This window comes from Rhinopithecus roxellana, chromosome 11 (genome assembly GCF_007565055.1).
Source record: "Rhinopithecus roxellana isolate Shanxi Qingling chromosome 11, ASM756505v1, whole genome shotgun sequence".
NCBI classification, from domain to species: Eukaryota; Metazoa; Chordata; class Mammalia; order Primates; family Cercopithecidae; genus Rhinopithecus; species Rhinopithecus roxellana.
The window spans coordinates 129,638,181-129,663,595 of record NC_044559.1 but is presented as its reverse complement, the minus strand read 5'-3'; the positions used below and the strand labels follow the sequence as shown (position 1 = coordinate 129,663,595).

At 43.5% G+C, this 25,415-nt stretch overlaps 1 protein-coding gene across 6 annotated transcripts in view; it reads left to right on the top strand.

Moving 5' to 3' along the window:
* LRMDA (leucine rich melanocyte differentiation associated) overlaps positions 1–25,415 on the top strand; it is a 1,147,456-nt gene that overhangs the window by 593,625 nt on the left and 528,416 nt on the right. For 5 of the 6 annotated variants that reach the window (XM_030940313.1, XM_030940311.1, XM_030940312.1 and 2 more), the window contains one exon: positions 18,203–18,329. In XM_030940313.1, coding sequence (XP_030796173.1) covers positions 18,203–18,329 — 127 coding nt within the window. Of the gene's footprint in view, positions 1–16,241; positions 16,374–18,202; positions 18,330–25,415 lie in introns of those variants that run through there. The other variant, XM_030940315.1, reaches the window with a different exon arrangement.

The window sequence follows — 25,415 nt, the reverse complement described above, 5'->3', positions numbered from 1 at the left end:
ATCTAATCCAGGGTTTTTTAACCTTGACACCAGTGACGCTTTGGGACTGATAATTTTTGTAGTCAGGGCCTGTCCTGCATATTGTAGGATGTTTAGCGTCATCCCTGGCCTCTGTTCACTAAATGCTAGTAGCACCACCCAGTCATGACAATAAAAAATGTCTTCAGGTGTTGCCAAATGTCCCTTGGGGGACAACATAGCCCCCACTTGAGAACCACTGATCTAATCCCTTCAAATGACTGTAGGGATCTCTAGGGGATTTTGCAGTGGTCTTGGGAAAATGCACAGACATGCCATATTAGGAAGTGGTAGTTTGGGTAATTGCAAGGTAGTTGAGGACACTTAAGGGAACTCTACAAGGCATAAAGATGTCAGGCTTCTGGAGGTTTGTTTTTTTTGTTTTTTGTTTTTTGTTTTGGTTTTGTTTGTTTGTTTTTGAGATGGAGTCTCACTCTGTCACCAGGTTGGAGTGCAGTGGTTTAATCTTGGCTCACTGCAACCCCCGCCTCCCAGGTTCAAGCGATTCTCCTGCCTCAGCCTCCCGAGTACCTGGGACTACAGGTGCACGCCACCATGCCCAGCTAATTTTTGTATTTTTAGTAGAGAAGGGGTTTCACCATGTTGGCCAGGTTGGTCTCGATCTCTTGACCTCGTGATCCACCTACCTTGGCCTCCCAAAGTGCTGGGATTACAGGCGTGAGTAAGCCAACGTGCCTGGCCCTGGAGATTTTTAAGACATAAAGTGAAAAGAAGCTTCAATCAATGCATAATGTTACAGATTCTAAATGTTCAGATTGATCAGCTGTGGTGATCATGTTACCAAGGGGTTACTGTTTGCTGGCAAATAGGTAGGGTAACTTTCATCACAGTTTGCCCAGGACAGTTTGAGTTTATGCCATTTTCCTGGCATAATCAGTAAGTGTCCCCTTTACTCTAGGAAGTATCCCAATTTAGACAGCAAATTTTATGATCATCTTACCCTTGGGCCAGGTACAGCTCACTGTGTTGTTTGTGGACAGCACAGATGCTCATATGGCTGTCACGCAGTAGAGTGTCTGCTCTCTGATTCCTTCAGCCCTCGGCACTCCTTATTGTCTTGTATTTTTAGTAGAGACGGGGTTTCACCGTGTTAGCCAGGATGGTCTCGATCTCCTGACCTCGTGATCCGCCCGTCTCGGCCTCCCAAAGTGCTGGGATTACAGGCTTGAGCCACCGCGCCCGGCCTCCTTACTGTCTTATGTGCATTTGTCGTATTTCAGCATTTCTGAGATGTACATTTCTTTTACATGTTAGCATACCTGAATCCATCTTAAAATTGATGGCTTCTTGAGATTGTCACTGACCAGGAGGCGGCTGTGATGGAGCTGCTGTTATCAGGGCACACTTGAATTGGGTCATGGTGGTTCTTATTATTTTTGCTGCAGTTGACTTATACAGATTTTTGGTACTTCACATGTCATTTACGAGCTCATCATGATTTGGCATTGAAAGACAAAACTATTGTGTTAACAGAAAGAGCATAAACTTGACATTATAAAGAATATATTTATTATTGAAATAATGACCTTGAGTCATATTTTCTGGCAAAGTAACAAGCAGAATATAAAAAAGGAATGTTTCTGAGACATTTTAAGGTAGGAAAACTTTGGGTCATTCTTTATTGGTGCACCTTGGATTCATTGAAATGCAGTGTATCACCTGACTGGACCCTGAAGACGTATTTGAGTTGAGGACCCCAGTGGTTCTTATACTGCAGTAGACATAGATATGAGTTGGGGAATTAGCTCATGGATATCCACACACAAAGAACCTGATATGTAAGTCAGGCCTGGGCATGGGCTTCTGAATTTTTTATAAATCTCAGGAGATTCTGGTGCAGGTGGTCCACGAGCCACCCTTTTACACAGTCTCATGTGGTCACTCCCCTTGATTCCACTCTGGAGGAATCTGAGCCCAGATAGGGGAGGGCTCTGTTCATGTAGTAAGTTCAGCCAGCTGACCCCTGGGTAGTGCTTTCCTGGATGCTGCATCAAACACAAGATGAGCTGAGGAAGGGCTGCTCAGTAACTTTGCCTGAGGTGGGGTCTGACCCAGGCTGGACCGGATGGGGGTCGCCTACCCTGCCTCTCTCAGCTGTCTGTACTATATGTGTGTGGATACTTGGTACATGGATATGTACATGTGGTTTTTATTTGGTTTCCTTATGCATGTTAAGGAAAACATGTTACATAAAAGCAGGTAAAGGTATTTTAGAAGAAAGAGAGTGGATCTATGGAAAATGATAGGGAGGGAAGAGCGGAAAACAAAAAAGAACATTTCTAAGTCTGGCAGAGGAAGAAGACAGGCCTGGAACAGGAAGCACCTTCACTTACATTTCTTGAGTGCTTTCTGGTTTGCCAAGCACTTTCCCAACCTTCCATTTGAACCTCCAGGTTGGAAATGGGTGGCTGCCTGATGTTAGTTCTTTTTATTCCTTCAACCCCAGTGCAGGCCCCTCACTCTAAGGTGAGGACATTTGGGCATCCACAGCCACTGACTCCTGCCCAAGCTGCCCACTCAGGGGGCCCTGGGTGTGGGGCCTGGAAAGGGCCTGTGAGCAGAGTCTCCTCCAGGTTTCCCTGGCAGCTCTCAATCCCCTCACTGTGGCAACCTCCCAGATGGTGCTGAAGACCCCAGTGAGAGCCCCACTGCTGTTCAGAAAACCTGGAACTGAAAAGAACAGAATATAGACTATGGTGGACATTTGTACTGAATGTGCTTACTGAGCAATTCTGCGCCCGAGGAATGTCAACCTTGCCTTTTTCCATGCCTTCCTATGAGTGTCTTACACTTTTCATCACTCTTCCTTCAACTTGCCCTCAGTGTTATCTTTAGAAGTGAGGTTTTTAGAGCTGCCTTCACATACATTTTTTGATGAGCCTGTATTAGAAACATTTCTGGCTGTCTTCTTGGACTTTTCTTCTGGAAAAGAGGCAGGATTGGGATTTGGGCCTGCTAGGAGGATGCAAAGAGATATAACCCATTGTGCCCATGGTCACAGAGCTTAATTAATTGTCAAGGAGACAAGAGTAAGATACCCGGGACAGTTGGACAATAGACCAAATTCATGGACCAGTGGTAGAGAAAGTGTGCAAATAGAAGTCCTTTGAGTATTCAGTCCAGGCATGGTCAGTTGGTTTGGGACAGACAGAGAAGTCTCCTGTAAGAAATGGGGTTTAAGCTCTACCTTGACCTGTAGTTGTGATGTACGTCAGTAGTGAGCAGGTGGGGGCATTTCAAGTGAAGATAAAATGACCAGACACACTACTCAATCTTCCTGCAGGTCTTGGCAGATCCTTAGAAGGTGATAGGAATAAAATCTGGAGGTCTGGCTTGAAAGCCAGGTCAAGACTGATCAAAAAGTTAGCTTTGTCAAAAGCTTCAGGCCCATTCTTACCTACAGACAACCCATGGTGATCCTAACTCATTAATCCACCAAGAGGCCTGTCCTGACCTGAGTTTCCTTGCTTTGAAGTCTGCTGTCCTCTGCAGCATGAGGAAATAATTTGCTGCCTGCTTCAATGAACCATCAGGAGAGCCAGCAGACCTAATGACATGTGAGAATATTAACCTCCTACCACGAAGAGCTGTGAATCTTGAGCGGCAGTCTATAATTCACCCTGGACTCCTGAGCCAGGCCTCTCCGGCTTTTTCTCTCACTCACTTTCTCACTTACACCCAGAGAGAGAAGGAGAGACCTGCTCATAAAACTTTATATTCTCCAATAGTGTGAGCCTTGCTGAGCTGTTTAGTAATGAGTGACTTTCCTTTTGCAGTTATGGAAAAATGTATACCTGCAGAGGTGGGAGCAGGGGGAAGACATTTTTTCAACGTTGCACTTTGCATAGGCTTTTTCCTAAGCAGAAAGGAAAAGCGTCCTGACGCTGGAAAAAATGCATGATATTCTGGAAGGTGACCATTTCAGTGCATGAATAACCAAACTTCTTTGTAATTCTGGACGTTATCTTAAAAGTCAAAGAAAAGTGGAGGTGAGGATACTAATCTTAAGATATTTGGATATTAGAAGAGATCTTAGAGACCTTTTGAGGTCACTTGGAAGCACAAGAAACACTGAAACCTCATTGAATTAATGGTCATCTGTTTGTGCCCTTGTTTCATGAGATTTGGGGCTTTTGGAGGACAGGATTGTGCTCCTAGTGCCTGACAGAGTATCTAAGTCATAGAAGGCCTCAAATAAAAGTTAGTCAAAAGATGGAGCCAGTCACCTGTTCTAACCCCGCATTTTGTGTATGGAAGAAACAAAGGTCCACCAGTGATTGGCTCACGGGCACAGCTAGAATTTTTCCTACGGCGCAACTACATCTCTTTTCTTCCATCTGCCTCTCTAGTTGTCTGATTGCTGCTCTTGGCCTTATGATGTTTTCACAAGCATCATGTTGTTCTAATGGAGACTATCTTGATCTTGTCAACTAAGTGAAGGCAAACACAAATGTAGGGCCAAGGCACCATATCAGGGAGTAAATACCACCAAATCAGGGAGAAATGGGCAATTAGCCTCAGGGCCCAGAGTGCAGGGGTGTGCAGATCTGGCTGCCTGGCAGAGAGCACCTAGCATGGTAGGAGTCCTTAGACCAGAATAATCTTCCTTACTTTGCAAGGAAAGCCTTCCCTACCAGGCCTCATTGCTCCACCAGCTCCACGTGGGATGGGAGAAAACCTATTTTATTCATCCTGGGCCTGGCTGGGGAATGCTCAATAAATATTTGCTGTAAGAGGAATAAATAAATGAATGAAGGATCCAGTCTGTGGTTGTTAGGGTACCTTTCTATTTAATAAGGCTGTTTAATTTCTGTATCACAAGCATCTCTGTCTGGACAATGGACAATGCTGGGCACCTATAAACTTTTTGACGACATATAGAGGTAGTAAGATCAAACTTTCTTCTTATGCTTACTTGACTAGCGCGATGAATGGAAAAACCAATGGTTAATGTCTACTCTCTGTATATATAATTCTCAGCCTTTCTGATCTCTTTAAATTACTATCTTCTTCCTTCTGCCATCTTTTTTTTTTTAAGAATTAATTTTATTAAAACCAGTCAAATTAAAGCTGCCTCTGTCCAGGGGCATCTCAAGGTCCATCCATTATGGCTTCTTATCTTGGCAGGCGATCGGCTTGGAAAAGCAGCTTAGCCATTATGCACATACAAAGCCCATCACTTCACAACCGATGGTCAATTCATCAAACATTTATCTTTTGCCCTCTAAGCGTGTGACGTTTTGCATCTCACTTCCTAGTTTGGGTTGCTATGAAAGATGAAGAAAAGCAGGTGGGGGTTCTTTTCTCCCCTAACTTTCCCCTTCCCCAGATCATTTTTATTAATCAGATTTCATACTTGAGGCTTGAAACATGCCCTGCTCACTGACGCCCATCTTTTTGGCCATCTGAGGGTTAGGGATAGTCTGCCCATCTCATGCTGAACTTTTTACTGAATGGTGGAACAATTAAGGCAATGATAAAACTTTGAGAGTTTTCATCTTGCAACCCACTTTAGTGCATGGGATGTTTAAAAATGAAGAGACCTCCAAAATAATCTAGCCTAGCCTCCTTAGTTTACAAAAAAGTACAGTGAGGCCCACGGGGGCAAGGGTTTGACTGAAATACTGCAGCAAGATGCTAATCAAGGCAGGACCCAGATCAGGTTCCCTGATTGTTCCTAAGACAGAGGCTCTCCCGAGCTGCCATCTCCCCATGCATTCAGATGATTCTGAAACATATCAGCATTTCTTTTGGAGGTTTAGCCACTGACCTGCATCCTTTTCTGAGGCAACTAATTTCTTCCTTTGAAAAGAAAATATCCACTTTTATTTTTCAAAAACAATCTTTCAGCTAAACAGCAATTGATCTAGGTTTGTCTTCATGTACTATATCTCGGCTGATCCCCATTCTGATATCTGCAAATTGGACAGGTCAGGGATTTTCTGTCACTTTGAAAGATTAGAAAGTTACATTTTGCAAGTGTTATTTTTTCCAAAGTCTTAGACCACAAAAGCAGGACTTGAAAACAGAGCTGATGCCTCTAAATGGAGTGGTCTTATGCTGTGTGTTCACCGACCTCATTTGTGTTTGGCCTCACTGAGTTGACAAGATATTCCTCATTCGAACAACACGTTCCCTGTGAAAACACTGTACTGGCTTCCTGCTGCCATGAGCAGCAGTCAGATAACCAGAGAGGCAGACACAGAGGAAATAGCCTTGGTTCAGTGTTGGGAAAAACTCTTTTTCTCCATGCTGCACAACTGGAAACAGTTGATGTCTTCTCTGTCCCTAGCATTGTTAGGTGCAAGTACACAGGGCTCAGGACGTGCCATGAGAAGATCTGGAAAGCAAAGCTCACCAAATTATTCTTTGAGAGGTTTTGTGAACCATAGAGCTAGAGCTATTTTGCAAGAAAGAAAATGGTTCCAGAAGCACGCCACTTTTGGAGGTCACCATATCTCCTGGGGCCTTCTTTCCTGCTGGAGATATAAAGCTATCTTGTAGTCTGGGACAGAAAACATGTTTTCACCTTTTTTAGCCAATTGGGACCTCACAGAATCAACAGTTGGCACGTTTTTACTGGCTTTCCTGGCCTGAGTCCATTCCAGGGGGCCCCTGCCCATGGGGAGCTGGTCTTTGGGCAAGTATTTGATTAGGGGCCATTGGGGTCCCTGGAGCCTTGAGACCCAGCCGTGTAAATGTCTCCTTTTCTGGTTGGCTTGCAATGAGTAGACACCATCTGTTGAATTAAAAATTCCCTTTATGGAGGGTGGTGAAAGGCTTGTGTAGAAGAGACACTGTTATCTTTCAAGCAAACAGTTCATGAGGTTGAGGAGCAGTGTTCTTGGCCCAACATATGTTTGCCCAATGGCTGTGGGCGCCTCCCCCACCAGGCTCTGCATTCCGCCCCATGGTGAGGTGCACACATACCGTGGCTGCGGTACACCGTGTCCACTCTCTCACATCTCCCTAGCAAAGAAAACCCCCATTTATAGAACCCGCCAAACAAACTCACTCTTTAGACTCTTAAAAACAAACAAGATCCCAAGGCCACAGGCTCCATGAGTGCATGTGTGGTTTTGTAAAATCTCAAGCCGTGAATCAAAATAATTTCAGAGACACAGTCAAAGCCCAGGCCAAACCCTGTCACCAGGGTGGGAAAAAGACAGGAAAGATTTGCTTTGAGGAGGGAGAATGATGGGAGCAAGGTATGGAGGCTGTCCTTCATCTAGTATGTACATGGAGAGATACCTGGTCCTTGTCTCTGTCCTTAGGGACTTGCTATAATACCTTCAGTACAAGCATAGGACGGATGGGCCAAAAACAGAAAGGGCTTACTACAGCCCTCATTGCTTTCCTCTCAACTTCCAGAGCCCGTCGTATCCATGCCACTTACTGATGCGCTGTCCTGTATGGTGTCCCCTTATTCCAAGCCCAGTGTCTCTCTCTCCTTCATAGATGATAAGAGCATTGGGAGCAGATTCCATGACTTGTGCATCATTTGTATCACCAGATGCTCGTGCTCACTGAATTCCTGTCATGCTGGAAGTGAATACCACACCCCACGCTTTTTAGTAGCAAATCAGCTTTCTGGACTGTAGCTTACTTGAGTGCCAGGATCAAGTTATCTCTTTTCCTTATGTTCCCTCACCACCAAATGGGGAATAAAGTATCAGCAGATGCTCAAAAGATTAGAATTCATTTGCATTGAGACTTAGCTCAAGCCCATCTCCTTCACCAGCCCCAGCCCTTTCTCAGAGTAGCACTACTCATCCCAATCTATTACCCTGCATTATCTGGTAACTGCTTCCCCATCTATACCTACTACTTAATAGTAGGGGACTATTGCACAGTCATCTTTGTAGCTCCAGAGACTAGCAAGGTACTAAGCATGGAGCTGGCACTCAATACATTTTTATAAATGAATGAATTAATAAGCTATAGAGGTGCACCCCAAAGGGATCATTAGTGGGTAAATCTCAGCCCAGTTCCACCTAATGCATACTTCAAAGGAAAAAAAATGTTAGAACTAGCTCTTTGGGAGATTGTTCTAGGAAGATCCATGGAGTACAGAGTGAAAGGAAAACTAACTCGAAAACCATTTAGGTTCATCATTGTATTTATAATTGAGGACATACAATGAATGGGTTACAAAGCTACATATAATGTTTGGGTAAAGGATGTTGCAATGGTGAAATTCCATTTCTGGACCACAGTGAGAAAGTACGTAGAGGTAGTTTAACATAGTTGGGAAGCACTGCACTTTATGTACACAGGTTCTAAATGTGGCTTGGTGACTCGTGTGTTTTCAGGTAGGCCACTTTACCTCTCGGGACATTAGTCATCTTCTGTGAAGTGGGGGGAGAGTGGAAGAGCCTAAAATTCCTCTAGGATTCAAAGTCTGTGAGTCTATAAGAAGACTATAATAGGGCATATTTTCCACGGATAGGGCTGTAGTTCTAATATGTAGTTTACATTCTGTAAGAGGTCAGGGTGCTAACGTGCCTTTTTATTATGGACACATGTTACACCCTTCCCATAGTTAGGAAAATATTAAAGAAGCCTTGCACAGTCCCAGCTAAAAGAATGAGGCACAGAGTTTAGTGTGCTGAAACTCTGCTACCCTCTTCCTACCAGACTGACTCATAAGGGACCCTTTGGCAGAGCAGAACTGACTTAACAGCCCTTATAAACTGTGGTTACAAAGGAAGGAGCTCCAGTCAGATAACCACGGTATCTGCATAGAATATTAGAGGTCATCGAATCTGATCTCTATGCAGAAATTCCCTCTAAACATTCTCCATGACTTTAGCCTCTGTTCAAGTAAGTATAGTGGCTCTCAGGGTAGCTCATCCTTTAGTGAACAGCTTCTCCATTTTGACAAGTTTCAAAAAATTGATTCAAGATATTTCCTCCCAGCTTATATAATTTTCTATTTGTTTTTAATTCTGCATTCTGGAACCCTGTAGACTTAGGACTTTGAAATGACTAAGATTTCTCTGATCCTGGTTAAGCAACCTTAACTGTCTCAATCACTGTTTCTTACACCCTTCACCTCCTGGTGGTTCTCCTTGGGTGGTGTTTCTGAATGCAAATCCCCCTTTGAATCTGGCACCCAGATTTCAAACAAAGCTCCAGGCACAGGCACTTAGGGACCAGGAAAGTAGTAGAGTGGACTGGGATCAGATTTGCTTCTGTGGTGGTCGCTGGCGATTCATACTAAGTCCTCTTCCCAGACACTGCTCTTTCTCTAAAGCTTCTACATGTTATGCATGTGGAATTGTCTTGTTTTATTTAAAAGAAATATTAACTGTGTTTTTTCCTGATTATAAAATGCATATTCATGATAGAAAATGTAGTAGCTAGAGAAAACTATTTGAAAAATGACTGATAAACTCATTGCCTGAGGGTTAATGGTATGTATCTGGGAGATATAGATAGGTAACACACACACACACACACACACACAAACAAACATATATATACATTTAAGTGTGTTTGTGTATGTGTGTACAGAATTGTTATAATATCTCTATGTACAAGATTGTATATTCACAGCAGTTTATAAACTAGAACCACTAAGAAAGATGACTTTGATGATTCTTAACCATTAACATGCAAGAAAATGCCCAGAAAAGCTTGGCACAAATTAAAATTTGTGTGGAAAATTGTGAGGACCATATGGATGACTTTTAATTTTCATGCATGAGACCTTGGTGTGTGTACCATATTACATTGTGACTTAATTTGCGGTACTTAAATGTATAGCATGAAAATTGTACTGGCTCATTAGATACCTGCCTACAATATTATTTTTAATCCCTGCATAGTATTCTATGATACAGATCTATTGAGATTTATTTAATCATTCTTCAATCCTTGGGCATTTAGGCTGGTTTGTAGTTATTGTAAATAATGCTGTAGTGAACATACTTGTACATAAACTTATATATATCTTTGATATTTACTGAATAATGTATTGGAATTGGAATTTGTGGATGAAAAGGTAATTATTTTTAAGACTTTTAATATAAATTGCCATCCAGCAATTTCACTGTCTCATTAGTCTTGCATTTGTTTGAAGTAAAAGCTTGACAAAACTATGTTAAAATCTAAGAAAAGGATGTAACTATTTTTATTTGAATATTCTAGATTCCTAATAAAGCTGAAAATTTCTCCCATATTTTTATTATTGACAACTTTCCTTGTGAATTTTCCATCCAAGGTTTTTGATCATTTTTCTATTAGAGCTTCATGTTTTCCTTAATGATTTATAAAAGCTCTTTCCATGTTGAGGGTGTTAAATCTTAGACTGTTAGAGGGCTTGAAAATATTTTCCCAATTTTCATTTCCCTTTTAATTTTTTTCAGTAAATATTTTTGGATAGTTGAACTTTATTATTTAGTTTACATTAGACATTGTGAAATTTCATCTTATTGAACTGAAACAATGGTTGATTCCAACAGAATCATTTTGGATCCTACTGTATCTTTCTTAATATCTCTTTAGGGTCCTGTGCCCCATAAATGTGATAAACATCTCTTAACCAAGTCACTGGCAAAAAAACAAAAACAATAAAAAACAAAAAAACAGGGTCAAAATCCCTAGAATCTACCCATAGAGCAATTTGAGCCATTAATCAGTATTCTTCAGGTACATTTTTGAAGCACTTATGACTCTACCTAAGATTGTCATTTTCTAGCCTACTTTTTGCCTTCCTGTCACAAAGATATTATGAGAAGCTTATTCAAAGCCTTTTTTTTTTTTTTTTTTTTTTTTTGAGACAGAGTCTCGCTCTTTTGCCAGGCCGGAGTACAGTGGCACGATCTCAGCTCACTGTCACCTCCACCTCCTAGGTTCGAGTGATTCTCCTGCCTCAGCCTCCAGAATAGCTGGGACTACAGACACACACCACCACGCACAGCTAATTTTTGTATTTTTAGTAGAGACGAGGTTTCACCATGTTGGCCAGGATGGTCTCGATCACTTGACCTCGTGATCCACCCTCCTCGGCCTCCCAAAGTGCTGGGATTACAGGCATGAACCACCATGCCTGGCCAACCATTTTGAACTCTGAATACAATATATATCTTCTTTATTCCTACATGAGTATCTCCATTAACAACTGGTCTCGCAAAACTTTTCCTTAATGTGCAGAATCTGCCTGTTTGAGAATCTATATTCTATTTTATTGATATATATATATCCTGCCTCATTCTACAAAGGGTTTAGGCTAGCTTATTAGAATCAATAAAATAAAAAAGCAATATATAGATAAATGAAACACCAAAGCTGTGAGAAAAGTATAAGCCTTTACAAATGAAGTTAGAAAACAGGTATGGTTATCATGAAGGATTACCTTTTTACAACTGGGTCACAGTTTACCTCTGAGCTTCTTGGTAGCAAAAGTAAAAAGGATAACATGATCAGATACATTATTCATGTTGTCCTACAGCAAGCAAATACTGGTTCCTGAGAGTTATCATCTGACCAGAATTTCATTTGGGTAGTCATATAACCTCATGTGTCCAAAATAGGAGAATCTACCTTCTTACCTCCTTTTTCAAGTAACATTAATTCCAAGAGCTTCTAGCTCCTTATTCTCCATTACTAATTATTCATTACTCATTCTTTAGGCATCATATTTGAAAGTTTTCTTAGTATTATTAGATACGGTGCAGGGGGCTTCAGACCTAGTTAACTGTTAATACTTAAGCTTTTTGACTGGTCTTGGATTCAGGTCTCTCAGACGAGTGTTGAATTTTACTCTCTGCAGTTCAGGGATTATTCATCATGTTGGGGTCTCAGTAGAGCTTTGGGGTTGACTTTGACCCCAAAGTCATGTAACCCTCTGCCTCTTTTTTTATTGTTATTGTTTAGCAATGAAGTCTCACTCTGTTACCCAGGCTGGAGTGCAGTGACATGACCATAGCTCACTGTAGCCTGGACCTCCTGGGCTCAAGCGATTCTCTTGCCTCAGCCTACTGAATAGTTGGGACTACAGGCTCACACCATCATGCCAGGCTATTTTTTATGTTTTAGAAATGGTGTCTTACTATGTTGCCCAGGCTGGATGCAATCCCTTGTGATGTCAGTGTACACTCTGTTTCACATAGCCAGAACCTTTTTCATGTTCTTCTATTTCTTAAAGACATTTCTATTCATCTTGATACACTTATAGTGTGGATTAGTTGATTTATATAATTATTTGTGTGTGTGTGTGTGAGTGTGTGTATACATATATGGCTATGTGACTTGAATGGCCGAAAAATATACACAGCCAACTATACATACTATATATACTAATATATAACATGTATAATATATATAGTAATATATAGAGTTACATATCTATGTCTTTATCCATACATTTAAGCATATAAAAAGAGTTTTATGGAAAAAAGAATGTCCCTTACAGGACTAGGTAAATGAATTATAAAAATGTATAGGTATAAAAATGTCTGTGCTGGCTGGGTGCGGTGGTGCACGCCTGTAATCCCAGCACTTTGGGAGGCCGAGGTGGGCAGATTACGAGGTCAAGAGATTGAGACCATCCTGGCCAACATGGTGAAACCCCATCTCTACTAAAATTACAAAAATTAGCCGGGCTTGGTGACGCATGCCTGTAATGTCAGCTACTCAGGAGGCTGAGGCAGGAGAATCACTTGAACCTGGGAGGCGGAGGTTGCAGTGAGCAAGATTGCACCATTGCACTCCAGCCTGGTGATGGAGCGAGAGACCCTGTCTCAAAAAAATAAAAATGTCTGTGCTGCCACTGGACCATTTAGTGGGATATGAGTGGTCACATCATACCTCACCAATTCTGTTTTCTCCCTTCATTTTCCACCAGGTGACTTTTGGTCACTTGTCCTGTCCTTGTGGCTTTTGCCATGCCTTTGTGGGAAGTTGATTTGCAGACATTTCCCAAGGAGCTGCTGTGTGCCAGGCACTGCAGTTGGAGTGGTGGGGGGAGTACAGGAGAGGAACAAGTTAATTTCAGCTCTCAAGGGTGATGTTGAAACAATTTAACAACTGTACTGTCCAATTAGAATGGATGCCGGCTGGAGCAGGGTCTATGGTACCCCTGGGCTGTGGTGGGCATTGGCCTCCTAGTTTCTGGATTATGAAGAGGTCTGGGGGTGCCAAGGAGTGGCCAGGGTAACAGGAAGGGCACTCAGAGCTGCAATTACTGCCCATCTCATGTTGGCGCAACCCTGTCACCCCCAGTATAGGCTGGAACTGAGGGAGGAGAGATTGAATTCTTAGCATAGCCTAGATCCAAGGATTGATCCAGGGGTTCTGGAAGCATCCTCTGGTGGTTTTTATGGTACAATGTCCCGGCTGGTTTTTGGCTAGGCAAGGGGCAGGGAGGAATGGCTACAAATTACCTACTGAAGGAGGTATTTAAATATTTTAATATTGAGAACTGGTATACCCGTGCAGACTTGCTGAATGTTACTCTTTCCTGATCTCAGCCACGTGGCCCCAGGGAAACCATGAGGAGGCATTCTGGCCTCTGAAAGAATACGAGTCGAGAGGCTGCCCTCCTAGCCACTGGCCAATGCGCTGGTCCTGCTCTCTGTCCCATGCTTGGGTTTATTGGCTGTTTTTTTTCTCAGACACTCCCAGGTTGTGGCTGAACAGTGCTCAGTGAATGAGGCAGTACTGAGCCCTCACTGTACACTTAACAGCTTTCTGGAAGTATGGAGGCTGCATGGAGATTCCCTCTTAGAGGGGCCTGGGCAGGCAGAAGTCATCAGAGAGATCCATACAGAACAGGCAGCAGCTGGCCCTTTCAGGTCTGGGGACCTAGCCAGGGTGGTAGACATCAGACCCAGGTTAGGCCCTCTAGAACTTCCATGGCCACCCCATTTTCTCAGTTAAAAATATGGGCAGGGATATTTAGAGTCAAGGAAGTGGGTAAAGACCTTTGTGGAGATCTTGCTTTCTTGATTGGTTTGAGAACATCCTAGCCTTTGCTTCTGGATTTGGGGCCAAATATAGTCCCAAAGAGACAGACACTTTTGTTTTAGGGTCTGTGGTCAGCTGTTTCCCCTGTTCACTGCCCATCTCATGTTGGCGCAACCCTGTCACCCCCAGTATAGGCTGGAACTGAGGGAGGAAAGATTGAATTCTTAGCATAGCCTAGATCCAAGGATTGATGCAGGGGTTCTGGAAGCATCCTCTGGTGGTTTTTATGGTACAATGTCCCGGCTGGTTTTTGGCTGGGCAAGGGGCAGGGAGGAATGGCTACAAATTAGAGGCTCCTGCCCAAGCCTGCCAGCCCTACCCGGGCCCAGGTCCTAGCTCTTCCCCTCCATTCTGGTGAGTGGCTCATTTGCAGGGAAAGGATGAAGGTCACTGATTTGTGCCCACCCAGGAGCAGAAGGGACTGGGGCTCAAGGGGTGGCCCTTCTGTGGGGCCCCTGGCCCCCACCTGAGGTCCCCCCATGCCAGCCACTGGCCTGGGCTGGGCAGGGCTGCACGCCCGTTCAGTGCTGCTGTTTTCATAAGCTAATGAGGGCAGAGTGTGAGCCACAGGCGATGATGTTGGGATATTAACTCTGACAGGAAGCTTGATCATAATTATCTTAACGAGGATAGGGTTAATTACAGTGGAAACTTAAAAGTTCTCTCCATTTGAATCCACTGGAGCCCAATGCGTTGTGATGTTTTGTCATTTTGATGTGACTTTGGAAAAGGCACTGGGATGCTCCCAGCAGCTGCTGCAGCTCCTGGGGGAGTCCAGGCAGAGCCCTGGGAATGAAGGAAGGAGGTAAGAGGATGGTACCTGTGCGTGAGATCCTGGCTGCATTGCTGCTGGTGGAGGGGGAGGCAGGCAGCCTGTAGGGAGTTCCAGGGGTGCTGATTAGGTTTCCAGAACAATCCAGGTCTGGATGATCTCCCTCCAGCTGGCTATGCCTAGGTCCTGGGTGAAACCTTGCTCTCTCCTATCAGCCCCCAGTCCATACCTCAGACATCGCACTACTCCAGGAAGCTGGTGAGTGATGCTGGACTGACAGTCGGCGTCTCCACCGGGGAACTGGTTTTGGGGTGCATTTTGCTGTCCATACACAAGATGATAGCAGACAAATTGTCATTTTGTTTAACAGCACATATTTGCAGGCATCTGGCATGTAGGGGAATGAACTCAAAGATCTACACACATATATTTTCTCCTATTTCTCCCTAGAAAACAACAGTAAAAATAACAACAGTAAAAAAAAAAAAAAAAAAATCAACGTAAAGGGTAAAGATACCTCCTTCCAGGTTTATGTGTATTGTCATCCATGTGCCAGCTGGGACCAAAACCTGTCCTCCCCAGTACCTCCATTCACTATGCTCTCTGCCCCCTGACTTCTGTGCCCCGGCCCTCAGCTCTGGATCTAGCTGATTAAATCCCCAGGAGCACACCACACTGATAACATGAAAACAGGGATTTATTCATTAGCAGTCACCCATGTAATATGGTTCTCTTTTTACTGAGCAGCTAATAACGTCACATGGCAAAAAGAGTCTCAAAACCAGACAGGTGACAGGGGACTTGAGACTGATCTTTCCAGCTCTTCTGGGAGGTTTCACTCTGGTGTGGGGTTCTGCCCTATAGCCCACCCTGCAAGGGAAGAAAGGCTGTCTGGATGGAGTTGGGCACTTCCTTGGTGCTCCTGGGCTCTCCCCATCTTCATGCTGTGTCGTTTTGCTTTATGCCTCCCTGGAGCACTTTTGGAAAGGAGCTTTCTTTTGCTTGCCAGTTGCCAACTATTTGCTGATTCTCATCAGAAGAGTCTAATATTTCCATAACATAACTTAGGAACAATGTATTTGGATGCTGCCTTTGAGCAGAGCCCAACTGATGTTTGTGCACAAAGGTCTTATTAGCCACCTGTAAGGCTCCCTAAGGGGAAGTGGCCTCACCTGCCCTAGTGGCAAACAGGCCCAGTCCTGAGAAGCCTTTTGGCACATCACTCCCTAATCCCTAGTGGAGGGACTTCAGAAGAGCCCGAAAGTCCCCTGCACAAGCCTGACTTCCTGCATGCCTCCTCTGTGGGTTTGTTCATGGGCCTGTCCACTGCATTCCAAACACACCCCCAGGGTCAGGGCGTCAGGAAACAAAACAGTGAATAAAAGGAGGAAGGAAAAGAAAAAAAAAAAAAAAAAAAAAAAACCAGCGTAAGCTACTAACCAGTTAGCCATCCTTCACTTATTCTCTACAAGATCCTATGAGCTGGAAGGAACACAGAACAGTAGAGTTCAGATGGGCTATTGACAGGCCCGAATTCACACAACAGGAAATGGAGGAGCAGAGGCAAAGTCCCAAACCTTCCTGCCTAGATGTGCGTATGTTGTGGGTTTTACATTTTTTTTTATTTGTATTTTTTGTGGGTACATAGCAGGTAGAGATGTTTATGGGTCACATGAGGTATTTTGATACAGGCATGCAATGTGTAATCATCACATCAGGATAAATGGGATATCCAGCCCTTCACGCATTTATCCTCATAAGTTGTGTTTTGCCTCTAGGAACCAAGAGGCAAAAGAGAAAGGAGGAGGAAATGAAACGCGATGACCTCTGGACCCCTGCTCCAAAATGTGTCCTCCCTCGGTGGGACTGGCAGTGTTGGTTAGAGGAGCAGGCATGCTCTGGGAGTCGAGTCCTGGGTGGGATCATCTCGAGGTCTGGCAGGAATGGAATATGCAGGCAGAGCTCTGGGCCCAGTGGAATCTACAGATTTAATTACTTACAACACATTTTACACCTTGCAAGTATTGACTCCCTATTTTGGAGTCCTCTTGGCAGAGATCCCACAAGGGAGCTATGGATGCCTTGGGAAAGCTCTGGTGCTGAAGTTCACACTCACAGCAGATGTGCAGACATTGCACACACAAGCACACAGGGCTCTAATGGAAGTGTTATCAGTAAATGAATAAATAGTGTGGACAACATCTCCCTGATTCGTCATTTTATAGAATAGCCAGGCATCCCGTACGAGTCGCCCTCCGGTCCACATCGTAGCTCAGCTGTCAGCCTGTGCAGGCTCAGCACATCTCCCGGGTCTGGCAGGTGAACGAGCTGGGAGTCTGTGTCTCTGTGTAAGCCCCTCTGCCAGCCGGCTTGCTTTAATTAATGTCTGTGTGCGCCCAGGCAAGCACTTGTGCACAACTACCCCGTGTCACCTCCACCCCCAACACTCATGAGAGCCCATAAAATTAAGAGTTAACTTTTAGCGACGTGTATAAGCAAGGCTATTTTTCCCTTTCTGTTTTTTTTTTTTTTTTTCCTGGAGTCGGGTACTTAATTCTTTCAGTTGCCTTTTTATTTACTGCCTCAACATCTACAGGGTTGCACTCTACACTTCTTTCAAAAATTAAGTGAGAAATCCACTTTCCATAAATTAAAACAATAACTTCAGGCCAGGAGCTTTGAAGCAGCAATCCGCCAACCCCTGTCTCCCCACCCGCAGCAAAAACAAATAAAAAGAAATAATAAAAGAAAAAGCCCTCTCAGACCGGAGTGATTATGTAATTCCGCAGATGCCTTGTCTTTGGGGCAGCCACTGGGACGCTGGGCAGAAGCAAATTAAGTGATTAGTAAAGAAAAAAAAAAAAGGAAAGGATGTGAACACAGAGAAAGGAAGCCTTCCCTGCCGTTTCCCCCACGACTGTACAGAGGAGAACCGCTAAGAAATGATACTTGAAGTTATATTTATTATTGTAAGAGGGTATGATATTTCTGGGCAGGAATGATGGATGACAACTTGAATTTGTGTCCAGGGAATGAAGGTGAACTGTGACAGAGTTATTTATCTTGGGAATGGAGGTTAGGGTCAGCCGAGGCTGGGTGCCTGAAGGCACAAGACATTGACAAATTTATCCTGCAGGCCGTATCTGAAGCCCTTTGTTTTGGATCCTGGCTACTCACTAAGTGACCCTCATCCTTCATGTTGGCAATGCGTGAAGGATGCGGTGGGTGCCAGCAGCCCCTTCTCCCCCGCCGCCCCCGCCCCGACTCCTGCTACTAATTCTTGTCATTCACTTTGCTGACAGGCACCAAGCCCAAACTATTCCCAGTCCTGAAAGGGAAGGTTAAAATATTTATTTCGGCTCATAATGGCCTCCCTGATTTAGTGCAGGATCATTTTTCCTGTTGCCTTTGTCATTGCAGGTCACTGGAAGGACTGAGCGCATTCAGGAGCCTGGAGGAACTCATCTTGGACAACAATCAGCTGGGGGACGACCTCGTGTTGCCAGGGTTACCCAGACTGCATACCTTAACCCTCAACAAGAACCGAATATCCTTTCCTCTGCCCGCTGCCCCCACTCCCCACCCAGCCCCACAGTCGTCCCCCCACCCCACCCTGCACAAATACCTGCAAAATGTCAAATGAGTTTTATGTGTCGGCTAAATTAAAGTATGTGAAATACAGTTCGTGGGCAGACAAAGCGTTCTGTCTTCTGGCACTCGGGACACTTCAGAGTAATTTATTATAGGTCATTCATAAATGAAACGCACCATTATATCTTCCTGTTGCTCCATTTTAGTGTAGGGATCTAAGTTATGGCTGTGAAGAAATCTTTTTAATAGATAAAAATAGAGAAAGAAAATAATGTCCTTCCGAGGCGGCGAAGCCCGGTCTGTTTGCTTGGGCTTGTGTGGTAGGGCGACCTCTGGTGGGAAGTCCTGGGTAATGCCACTAAGCAAACTTCGTCTCCTCGGAGGTTTCTGGAAGGCTCTGGGGCAGGCTGGGGGAACAGTTTTGGTGAGGGAAAGGAGCTAAGGTGGCAGAGACATGTGAAGCCCAGGCCTGGCTATGCCTTCACTGGTGGATACCATGCTGGGCTGGTGATGAGAAGCCTAGGGAACCCATGATAGGGTATGGCCTTCCCTACGGAGGCAAGGACCTAGCCAGCCTAGGGTGAGACTTCCAGGCACTAACTGCTCTGGATTCTGTAGTGGGGATGGAATCAGGGAACCCTTGCTGCGACCTGAGACCCGTAGCTCCTGCAGTGTTAGTGTAGTGGATTACCCGGCACTAGAATGCCAGCTCAATAGGACAGGGAGTTTCCTTGGTTTTGTTAACTCCTCTGTTCTTCACACAAAGAATAGTGCCTGGCACCAAGTACAAGCTCAATAAATATTTGCGGGATGAATGCATGATTATCATTAGCTGTTCCTTATTGAGCACTCCTAGGAATGAAGCATGGTGCTGGGTTCTTTGTGTGTGTTGTTATTCATCCTTACCAAGCCCTGTGAGAAGGGTGTGTCTTTTCCATTTATCTAGACATGGAAAGAGGTGAGGCGTAGGCACACAGCCAGACATTAACAAGATGCTATGTCCCGGATGATTCAGTGTCAACTGTGTTGTGCCCAAAGTCCAATGACTGCATTCTACTGTGTTGCTTCAGACTCAGTGGTCCAATGGCTTTGTTTTATTGGATGGAACATTTGAGACCTGGAGTAGTTAAATCACTTGTTCACATTCATACAATAAATTAGAAATAGAGGCATTTTCCTCTAGAGTATAAAATAAAATCAGATATACATGTAAGGTTTAGCACATATGCATATGCCAGCATTTAAGAGTGATTTGCAGAAGTATTTGTTAGCTACTGTTTATACTTCAAGCCATAAGTTAATGTTTTCTTTATTCTCTAAGATATTGTCTCAGTCAGCTCTTGCTGCTATAGCACAATACCATACATGAGGTGGCTTAAACAACAAACATTTATTTCTCACAGTCTGGATGCTGGAGGTTTGTGATCAGGATGCCAGCATGGTTGGTTTCTTGGTGAAGATACTTTCTCGCTGTATCATCACATAGCAGAGAGAGAGAAAGCAAGCTTTTTCAAGTTGCTTCTTATAGGGGCACTGATCCCATCAGAGGGATCTACCCTTATGACCTAATCACCTCCCAAAAGCCTCATCTCCACATACCATCACTTTGGGGATTAGAATTTCAACATATGAATTTCAGGGGAGAACAAACTTTCAGACCATAGTAGTATAAATATGCTCCATGTGGTCACTATTAATTGTCACTTTGATAGAAGTAGAAGGGGAGGGCCTACAAGTAAATTCACAGTCTTTGTCATAATGAAATTTCGGTGGATTTTCCCCTCTTATATCCATTAGTCAACCAAGTTTCCCAATGACTGTTTGAAAAAATATTGTAGTCTTATGGCTTTCTAGGCTGTCTTAGACGATCACTTGGCCAATATTCTCAAATCAATCAAGGACAGAAGGATTTTTAGACATATCCTATGTCCCAGGTCTCTGTAGAATATTAGAGTCCATGGACTTTGGTTCACATCTCAGCTTAATCATATTTAGTGGTGTGGCCTTGAGCAAGTTATCTTCCGTGAGCTTCTGTTTCTCATTTTTAAAGAAATACATTGGACTGGATGATGGTTTTATTCTCCGTATTGCTGTCACCAGAGATAAGCAGGCCTCTTGGCTTCAGAGTGCTGAGAGGTGTTCTTTGTCTTTGGTTGAGTCCTTTCCCTATTCTGTGCTTCCACTTCTCCAATCTGTAGCAGTAATGCTGAGGGAGTAATGGTAATGGCCTAGGAGGGACTAAAGCAGAAGACACTGTGTGGCTATAAACCTGACTGGTGATATCACTGTGCTGTTGTAGCACATTTCTTATCAGTGAATGTTCTAAATAGACTTCTTTCTTTTTTTTCCTCTGCTCTACTAATGTGATTGTGAAGATCAACTTCCCTATCTACTTGACTCAGAAGTCACAGAGAAAGGTAGGTAAAAATCAGGCAATAACAGCACATGTTCTCTTCTCAACCCAGCACTTCTGATGCCACTTTTTCAGCTAAATGACTCTCCTACCTAACTGTGAGAATGTTGCAGGCTTTCCAACAATTTCTATGTTCCATATTGTTATTGCTACCCCATGAAATGCTTTAGATATGGGCTCTATACATTAGCTTTTGCTGCATAATAATCCACCCCAACATTTAGTGGCTTAAAACAGCAAATATGTACAATTCTATGGATCAGATGATCAGATGTTTGGCCAGGGCTCAGCAGGATGGTTCTTCTGCTGGTCTTACCCTGGGTCACTCATGCAGCCACATCTACCTGGAGGCTCAACTAGGGCTGGATGGTCTAAGATGACCTCACTCATATGTCTGGAGGTTGGTACTGGGTGTTGGCTAAACTACCTGTGTCTAACAAGCTAGCATAAGGCACTTCACATGGGAGGAGTATTCTAACAGCACAAGCCCCATAGTACAAGTAGTGTTCAAGTTCAACTTATATCATATATGTTAATGTCCCATGACGAAAGCAAGTCACATACCAACTGTAGAACAAATTGGGGAGGGGACTGCATAGAGTGTACATATAAAGAGGCATAATTCATTTCTGTAACAATCTACCCAGGAGACCTTGGCATTGGCATCTTGTCTCCTTAAGATTTTACTTCATATTTGTGATAAAGGGAGCCCTAGAAACAAGTAACTATTGACCTCCTGAAAAAGTATTAGCTCTTTTGTGTAAATTGAATCTTTAAACATGTTAGGAAGCTTGCTGCCAAATGAGGTTTTATCTTGAATCCTTTTGTGAAATTTGCTTCATTTTTAATTTTTTTGGTTTGTTTTTTGGCATATGTAAAATGGTTATTCACCCCACCTACCACGTAAAATCTAGACTTTTCCACTTTAGTTTGACTCACAGTTAAATGTGTCTATAATAATGCTGTAGGTTCCTAGACCTTGGCCACTTGGGTCATTGGCTTCTTTGATCCTTTAGCAAGAGAGAGTATCACACAGTGGTTAAGAACAACAGGCTCTGAAGGCAGACTTCCTGAGCTTCTACCCTAAACCTGCCACTTTTCTGCATGACCTTGGGCAAGTGATTTAACATCTCTATGTTTTGGTTTCCTTTGAAAATGCATACAATGCTGGTACCCATCCCATAGATTGTTTTCTTGAAGAGTATTCTAAGTATCTCAGACATATTAGATTCTAGTAACATAGTAAGTGCTATGTAAGGGTTACTATTATTGTTGTTATTATTATCCTAGAGAATTGTGTAAACTCATCTGGTTTGGCTTGGGTCACATTATAACCAAGGCCAGAGTACAGATATACTTCTGAGTGTAGAATGCTTCTTTGACTTGCATAATTTAATATTGCCCTAATGGCATTCCCTGAGTTGGGTACTGCTGGTGAATAATTCTTCTCATTTTTATGGAAAAACTAGGAGTGCATGAGCTTTCTGAAGTCACATAGATTGTCAGTAGTGGGGCTTAGTCTAGAACCCAGGTATGCTGATTCCCAGCTCCAGACTCTGAAACCCAAAGGAGCGGCAATCATTGTACAAGGAGAGGAGCCCAGATACAGGAGGAGTCAGCATCCTGGGCCTGCCTCTGCAAGGTCCTGCTCCCAGCTGGGGCTGCTGGGAGTCTGCTCTTAAAAGGGGTTCCAGAGCCCAGACCCAGCATCTGGAAAATTCCTTCTGTGTTCATCAGTCAATGCCTTCCTGCCATCTGCATACCTCCTGCTGGACCTCCTGTCTTTTTCCACCAGCCCTTTTTCTCATTGTGTTCAGCCCTCAGTGTTGATGTCCTACTCTGGTATATCTGAAAGCCTGGTTATCTGAGATTACCTCTTCATTTCTTGGTTTGTAGGGATCTCATTTTCTTTCTTTGGTTCATTGAGTCTGGCCAGGTAATCACTGGCTATGGACTTGAACCCCTTCCCCACTGCTCTCTCTCTCTCTCTCTCTCATACACACACACACACACACACACACACACACACCCATCCATGAGCATGCACACACCATCCCCGACTCTTCCACCAGGAGGGGTGGGATATTTGGTAATGGTCTCAGCCATATCATGTCTGAATAATCAACCCCAAGTAAGGTTGACCAACTGAAAATTCAGGAAAATGTAGGTACTTAACCTTTGCACAATCAAATGATTCTCCTCTACTTTCCTTTTGGCGTGCGTAGGGGGCACATAAGCAGATTTTATTTGGAATCACACTTCATCTTCTGTCTCCCTATTTGCTTCAGCACATGTACTGAATAGCCAATGAGTTTGAATTATAGTGCCAGCAGGAAGAAAGTAGGGTGCTACATGTTACACAGCTGGGCTGTGGCACGGAGACCACTCCAGCAAGTCAAAGGGGGGACTGGAGTTCCCTTACCCATTTGTTGTGTCATGTTAGGAAAGATTTGCTGTGTCATCTTAGGAAAGTCTCTACACCTTGTCAGGGGCCTCAGTTTCTTTATAAAATGGGTAACACACACTTCAGCATATTGTCAAGAGATTTAAATGGTATAATATGTGGGAAATCACTTTGTTAAAGACTTTACAATTTCTTGGCATATTTTACTGTTAGCCAATGCCTCGATGCTTCGAAAGAAGCAGCCCAAATTGGAAGGAAGGATCTGAGGTACACAGCACATAGCCCGGTGATGGCACCTGTGCTCTCCCACAGAAACATGTAGGAACTCTCATTTTCCAGTGGTTTAAATTTTGCTTTTGTGTTAGGAAATTATGAGTCACTTTTTCCTCTAGAAATGCAGTTTCTTTAGGACCTATGTTTAAATCCAGACTCTATCATGTACTGGCTATGTGACCATTAACCCGTTTCCTTAATTGTTATTTGGGCATGATAAATTTCTGACATATGTGAATAAAAATGAGATATGTCATTATGCTATATATTTAGTATTCAAAAACCCAGTATTAGGATTAGCTGTGGTTAAAATCATCCCAGTGGTTATGGAGGCTGCCCTTTGACCCGCAGCTGAGCCCAGAGGGAGGGATGTGTCCATTCTCACCTGGGAGACAGCTTTAGACCCGCACAACTGGAACACGCTGGGAGGCTTCCCTCCTCCCTCATGCTTCAAACTTTCAAGGCAAGATGCTGCTTTGATCTTGGGCCCTCTGCAGAAAATCTCCCTTGGCAAGCCTCCCTATGACAGCTGGGCTCCGCAATGGCAACTTTCTACAGACAACACTGAAAAAAAATCTCAATGCTAAGTACCCGGGAGAAGACTTGCTGAGGGAAGCCAGGTGTGTGCCAGGAACCCAGCTGGAGAGAGATGAAACTGTGCCAGGTAGCTTCACATTTTTAAAAAAGGTACCCTTAGGAGAATCCCTGAAGTGGTCCCCACTGCGGTGGTCTTCATTAGCCAGGGACACCAGGTTTCTTCCACAGATTGCCTCTGGTCAATTTTCTATGAATCTTGACAAAAAAGAAATGTGACAAGTTCTATCTCGGATCTCAAAACCAGGCAAGACAAGGCTGTGTTTGTCCTTGCTGACCCAGGAGACGAAGAAACCAATTAAAACTTCTCATTTTTTATCTTCTGGTGGTGCTATCAACATAAAGGTGAAGGGCTGGTCTACAGCATGCATGCACGGAGGAGGTGCTAGTGCTTCTTGCTTGGTGTGGATTTGGGAGAAACCACCTGACTCAGCCAAATATATCATTTATAGTAGGTATATGAAAGGCTTGGGAAGATGGAACTTCTGCTATACAAAATACCCAAAGGCAGGCAGGCAGGCTGGCTCTTAGAAATCTCTTGGATTCATTGGCAAAGGATGGCTGAAGCTTCTTGGAACCTGCAGATCCCTTGCCCAAGAAAGTCCCATGATCAAAGCATTCAAATTATCCACTTCTTCATGGCCAGGGGTAGATTCAGGTTTTGCCCAGGGGCAGATCCAGGTTTTGGGGAGTGTGAAACCGCTGTAATTTGAGGGAGCCCTCTTAAAGACTATATAATTAGGAATGCAAAATTAGGTATGAAATGTATATTTATTTGGAATAGAACTGTATCAAAGGAAATTTTAAAATTTTAAGTTGATAAATTCCACAAATGTCAAAATACCTAGAAAAGTATCAATCTTTACTGAAGATATGCCTCTAGAGAAACTTTTTTCCTACTTTTTTCCTGCAAATTCTCTCATAGCTTCATTATTTGGTGAAATTTTGTAATTTTTTTCTAGAGAGAATAATTCCCTCTTTTAGCATAGTTGATCGAAAATTGATTTTTTAAAATAGTTTAGAAATGTTTCTTTCAGTTTCACCATTTGTTGTTGGTAGTTTCACCACTATATTATTGGTAAAACTTTTAGGATTATTACATTTTGGAGAAACTCTTATACATTTCTTTCATATATGATAGGAGCTGTATAAGATTTCAGGACATTTCAGCCGGGGACAGTGGCTCACACCTGTAATCCCAGCACTTTGGGAGGCCAAGGCAGGTGGATCTCCTGAGGTTAGGAGTTCGAGACCAGCCTGGCTGGTCTCTACTAAAAATACAAAAGTTAGCCGGGTGTGGTGGTGCGTGCCTATAATCCCAGCTACTTGGGAGGCTGAGACAGGAGAATCGCTTGAAC